The sequence below is a fragment of the Hemitrygon akajei genome, chromosome 14 (assembly GCF_048418815.1).
Source record: "Hemitrygon akajei chromosome 14, sHemAka1.3, whole genome shotgun sequence".
NCBI lineage: Eukaryota > Metazoa > Chordata > Chondrichthyes > Myliobatiformes > Dasyatidae > Hemitrygon > Hemitrygon akajei.
The window spans coordinates 87,807,034-87,813,033 of record NC_133137.1 but is presented as its reverse complement, the minus strand read 5'-3'; the positions used below and the strand labels follow the sequence as shown (position 1 = coordinate 87,813,033).

The window sequence follows — 6,000 nt, the reverse complement described above, 5'->3', positions numbered from 1 at the left end:
ATGCCTTTCTGAAAGCCTCCTGTATACCATTAACATAGCTACTTCCACCAAGTTCAAAGTACATATACTATCAAGGTATGTATACTTCATTCGAGATTCGTCTCCTTACACAGAAACAAGGAAACCTAATTGAACCCATTAAAAACAAAAGAAGACTGTCAAACACGCAGTGTGCAGAGGGAGGGAGAAAAAAAACAAATAGTGCAGACGGTGAAAGCAAGCGAACAAGATTCAGAACTGAGGTTCACAACGCCAGGCAGCTGATGCAGAAGTCCACCGCCTCAGGCACAGCCTCAGTCCTGCACAGAGACGATCAAACCCTGTGGAGTGGTGAGCCAATCTGGACCGCCCCTCGCCTCTGACCCCGACACCCTGCCCATTTCAATCTGGCCCGGAGCTTAGATCACCCAAACCTCAGGTCGGACTCAGGCTTTGACGCTTTGATTCGGCCATTACCCACCTCTCCAGTTCAGCCCGGTTCTTAAATCGATCCAGCCTCAGACCTTTTCTCGACCGCCTCGCCTTGGCTCCACTGCATCAAGTTGCCTCCAAGTCCGCCCTAGCAACTCCAGCCTGGACATCCTGACTCTCTGAGACCCCAGCCACTCTGCAAAAATTCCAGGTCATTCAGGCAATTCCACTCAACTTCAGCAGGGAAGCCACAGGCCACCGTTTGCAGCCATCGTTTACCAGAAAAAGTGTGCATAACAAAGTATTTTGTTGCGTTCTTTGTTTCAGTTTCCACCAGCAAGAAGTCGCTGAACTTCAGCAGTGCCATTTTGAAGCGGTGTTTAATTATCATTCAACCATTTGTGAATAAAGCGAATGAAACAGCGTTCCTCCAGGGCCCAGTGACAAACTATACACAGCACAACACAGCATAAGGCACACACCGCACATACAAGATAGCAAGCAAACAAATAGTCATGCAAAAAAGTATATATATAGCCAAAGTCCCTGAGTGACATATCCCACAAATTGATGGTGTGCGTGTGCCATCAGCACAAAAAAGCAGTTCCCAGCAGTACACAGATGAATGCACACACATATACACACACACAATCCAGCTTGTCATTCCACTAATCAAACACTAGAGGGCAGTACCCACAGCAGAAGCCAAACTCCAAACCGTACTATGATGGCTCCTGTGTCTCCTTTCCTGGGCTGCAGCAACAGGCAAGTCCACAGCTTGAGACCTTGTCCTCGCTACAACTGAGGCTACGCAGCTCCCCCGTCAACTGCCATGCCCACGCGCAAGAAACATTATCAATGTCCAACTGGGTCTTGCAATCGCAAGAGAAACATCCAAGACAATCACCCATTGTTACAATGGCCTGTAGCAGGCAGCAACACGGTCTGCACCATCCATCTCACTGATGAGGTAGTCCTGTAGTACCCAAAGCTCTTAAAGACCAGCATTGTCTTGTGATCGTAAAAAGATTTTTAAAAAAGGCAAAAACACCTTTGGTTGGCCCCTCAGAGGCCACAGCATCTAATCATGCCGCTATCTTACCGGAAAGAAGATGGCGGCAATCTTACAACTAGTCCTGTCAGCCCATTCCACGCATCACTGTATAAAAATTTGCCCCGCATACCTCGTTTAAACATTCCCTTCTCATCTTAAATATACATCCTCTAAAGTTTGGTATGTCTACCCCAGAAACATCAGGGTAGAATTTGATTCTGGCTGTCCACTCTAACATTGCCTCTCAGATATAATTTTTTTATCAGACCTCCCCTCAGCCTCTGACGCTCCAGAGAAAACAACACAAGTTTGTCCATGCAATAACTCCAATTATTCCTACTCGTTGATCACTGCAGAATGGCATAACTCAAGAAACAGGTGTGGAAATAAACCCCTTGTCACTTCAAGCTTTCTCCATCAGTGAGTAAGTTCCTGGACAAGCTTCCACCTCAGCACCAGTTTCCTGCACTGTCACACATCCTCTGATCACTGTAAGACCCAGATGTCCGATCAGTCGGCTGCAAGTTATCATAAACCATTGAAACTCCAACACGGAAGGAAGCGAGTCCGATAAATACCCACATTGTAAAGTTGGAAATGAAGGCGGCAGCTGGAAACTGCATCTGGAAAACCGCATCCTTGGCTCTAGAAGCCCGATTAACCATGGTGCAGGAAACGGCTGTGAAGGCGTAGCGAGAAAATATGGTGGACTTCACAATGAAATCTGTCACGTGAGGTTTGCTGTCCTGCAAGAAAGGAAGGGAACATCAAAGGAGAAAAGAGTTAGGATCCTGATATGCCACATTGCGAGGACATCAAAGGTCGCTGCAACATTCTCCACAGGGTGGAGTTTATTGAAGGAGTAATGACCCAAGAAAGTAAGAGCAGGATTAGGCCACTTGGCTCCTCAAACCTGCCCACATTCAATGTTATTGCGAAGATCCCTCCACCTGCAGTACTGTGCTCATTTCTGATCTCCTCCTTATAGGAAGGATGTGGAAGCTTTAGAGAGAGCGCAGAGGAGATTCACCAGGATGCTCCCTGGATTCGAGAACATGTCTTAGGAGAATAGATTGAGCGAGGTACCACTTTTCTCTTTGGAGTGAAGGAGGTTGAGAAGTGACCTGATAAAGGTGTATAGGATGATAAGAGGCATAGTGGGTAGTCACAGACATTTACCCAGAGCAGAAACGCGTAATACAAGAGGACATTTATTTAAGGTGATTGGAGGAATGTCCAGTGGGGGACATCAGTGGCACAGAGGGTGGTAAGTCATGCAATGCACTGTCAGGGGTGATGGTAGAGGCTGATACATTCAGGACATTTAAGAGACACTTAGATAAGCATATGGATGAAAGAAGATGGAGTGCCATGTGAGGGATGGGTTAGATTGATTTTGGAGCAGGTTAGAAGGTCAGCTCCACATTGTGGGTCAAAGGGCCTGTACCCGTGATGTATTGAGCTGAGTCCACTACTGTCAGCAGTTCCTTATGTTGCACTGCATTCAAATCGATGTACCAGGCAATGATACAACCAGAAAGGACACATTCAAATGTACATCTGCAGTAGAGTTCAGTGATAAGCCGACTCTCCTTCACCGCCTAAGAAAGTAACGATGTTGGTATGCCTTCCACGTGATTGTATCTATGTGCTAGGCTTAAGGCAGGTCATCTAATATGTTAATACCCAGGAATTTAATGCTGCTAACCCTCTCCACCACCAGTCCACTAACCTAGACCAGCGTACTTTCACCCTCCATCTCCTTCTGTAAATCAACAATCACGTATATACAGCGGATTCCGGTTAATTGGGACACATCAGGACCAGTATATTTTGGCCCAGTTAAGCAGTTGCCCCAGATGAAGTTTAACAGAAATAGTTAAAAAGGTATAAAAAAGATAAACCAGAGAATAAATTGTGTATTTAAAGTACAAATTAGAACACTACCAATGCTACTATACGACTGAAAAACAGTGTATATTTGTTATCGACGGAGGAGTTCACCTGGTGTACACTGACATGTATTGGGTGTCCAGGGAGGGGTAGCACCTCTGGTGAAGGTGCTTGTTGTGCAATTCTGGGGCAATTCGCTTAACTTTGGTCCCCACCAGAAACACAACTCTTACCATGGCTCCAAGTACATTTGCCGTTTGCATGCAACAGCGGCTATGCCCCGGTAAACCACTTTGATAGGTGGGCTAAATTGACTGAAGGTAGCCAGCAGACCTTGTGCCCCAGTGAGATAGTGACGTACCGATCCTAGCATGTGAAGTCCACTCCAGCAGACTAAGTGGATGAGATCAACAGTGAGATCCAACGGCCAAGAAGGTGGTTCTGCAAAGCTTCAAGGAGAGCAAAGGTATGATAAGGCCCAGAAGAAGTCAGGAAGACCCTGGTTTGTGGTGACTATTCGTACTACTGGACCCAGACTTCCAAGTCGAGAGTGGAATTGTCCTAGCACGGGTTTTCCGCTTTAAAAACTCTGCCACACGGTTTCACTGTTATAGCCAGATATGACAGCCAACCAGCACACTGCTGGGTTCTTTTGACTGACTGTAAATTAACAAAATCTGCACAGACACCTAGTGTAAATAATACAGACTTCATACAATGCTTTCAATGACTGCATCCTCCAAATCTTCACTTTCATTGTAACATTCACAAAGATTGTTGATGCCTTCAAATTCTTTGTGGTTCTTAACTTGTTGAAGCAGTGAAATTATTTCATTTTCACTCCTGGCCATTTCTGGCTTCTTCAATCCTGAATGCTTAAAATCACAGACGGCAAAACAGTTCCAAATTTTCTTACTGCTTATTTCTTTCTCGCCGATTATCAGTGGCAAAAATCACAGCTTTTTTTTAACGCAAGCACTATGACGTTATTGATGCTATCTAAAAACTGTTCGCTCCAGGTACAGTGTGGTGCCTAAGGGCCACACAAGTTCACATGACTGACACTAGTTAAAAACTTTCTCCTGCCCCAATTAAACGGCACAATGTCCCAAATAAACAAAGGGAATCCCAGTTATTTTTTGATTAGTTTTTGTTTTTTAAGAGTTTTCTCAAATAAGCAGCTGCCCCGAATAACTAATAGATTAATTAACCAGAATTGATTGCATATAAATGAAAAGTGTTTCTAGAGATGCACTGGTCTCTCTCCTTATCAGGACTGTGCACCAGATAGTGCTGGGTTTTACAAAGAGGTAGTGAAGCTTTAAGTGGAGATTTGGACAACAAAGAAAAATATCATAAGACTATAAGACATAGGAGCAGAATTAGGCCATTTGGCCCATTGAGTCTGCTCTACTATTCCATCATGGCTAATCTATTATGCCTCTGAATCTCAATTCTCTTGCCTTCTCCCCATAATCTTTGACACCCATACTAATCAAGAACCTATCAAATTCTGCTTTAAATATAACCAATGGCTTGGTCTCTAAAGCCAACTGAGGCAAGGAATTCCACAGATTCATCACCCTCTGGCTAAAGAAGTTCCTCCTCATCTCTATTCTAAAGAGATGTCCCTCAATTCTTAGGCTATGCCACTCTTTGCCTCTTGCCAGTCAGCCAGCTTTCTATCCATATGATATCTTTCCTGTAACACCATAGGCCCTTATGGTGTTTAGCAGCCTCATCAAGGCACCTTGGCACCTTGTCAAAGGTCTTCTGAAAATCCAAATGAACGACAACCACTGGCTGTCCTTTCTCAAAGAGTTCCAAAAGGTTTGTCAGGCAAGATTTCCTCTTAAGGAAACCATGCTGACTTTGCCCTATTTTAATCATGTGCCTCCAAGTACTCCGAAACCTCATCCCTAATAATGGGCTCCAACACCTTCCCAACCACTGAAGTCAGGCTAACTGGCCTATAATTCCCTTTCTTCTGCCTGCCTCCCTTCTTAAAAAGTGGAGTGACATTTGCTATTTTCCAGTCTTCCAGAATCCAGTGATTCTTGTAAGACCATTACTAATGCCTCCGCAATTTCTCCATTCACCTCTTTCAGAACCCTGGGGTGTAGTCAATCTGCTCCAGGTGACTTATCTACCTTCAGACCTTTCAGCTTCCCAAACGCTATCTCATAAGCAATAGCAACTACACTTAACATGCAAAGTGTTTCTTAAAATGGATTACTCTCACTCCCTTTCAGGGCTATGCACGAGATAGTGCGGGGATTTACAAGGAGATAACGAAGCTTTCAAGTGGAGATTTGCCCGACAAAGAGAAAGTAACTGATGTCTGATGTACAACGCCGATGAGTTCCATCAGCCATCAGCACTGGGCAATGAACCCTCAGCAGCGGGCGAATTTAAAGCCGTGCCTGAAAGGTGCCCTAACATTGAGATCTGAGTCAAACGCGCACGTTTGTTGTTGCTAAAAAAAAAACACGGTCCATAAAATTAAAAAAAACAATTTACCAGTCTCTGCTGAACAACTGTCTGCCTCGCGGGACGCTGAGATTCCTGAAGGAGGGAAAAAAAAGAGACTTTTGTTTTCAAGTAACCATCTTATCACCGTCAGTTTCATTCGGTTATTTAGT

At 44.6% G+C, this 6,000-nt stretch overlaps 1 protein-coding gene across 1 annotated transcript in view; it reads right to left on the bottom strand.

Annotated features, from left to right (window-relative positions):
- The window catches only part of itih5 (inter-alpha-trypsin inhibitor heavy chain 5), a 52,325-nt gene that overhangs the window by 45,818 nt on the left and 507 nt on the right, over positions 1 to 6,000 (bottom strand). Inside the window, exons 2-3 of the mRNA XM_073066528.1 lie at positions 5,879 to 5,923; positions 2,048 to 2,211 (exon numbers count right to left, since the gene is read on the bottom strand). Coding sequence (XP_072922629.1) covers positions 2,048 to 2,211; positions 5,879 to 5,923 — 209 coding nt within the window. The remainder of the gene's footprint in view (positions 1 to 2,047; positions 2,212 to 5,878; positions 5,924 to 6,000) is intronic.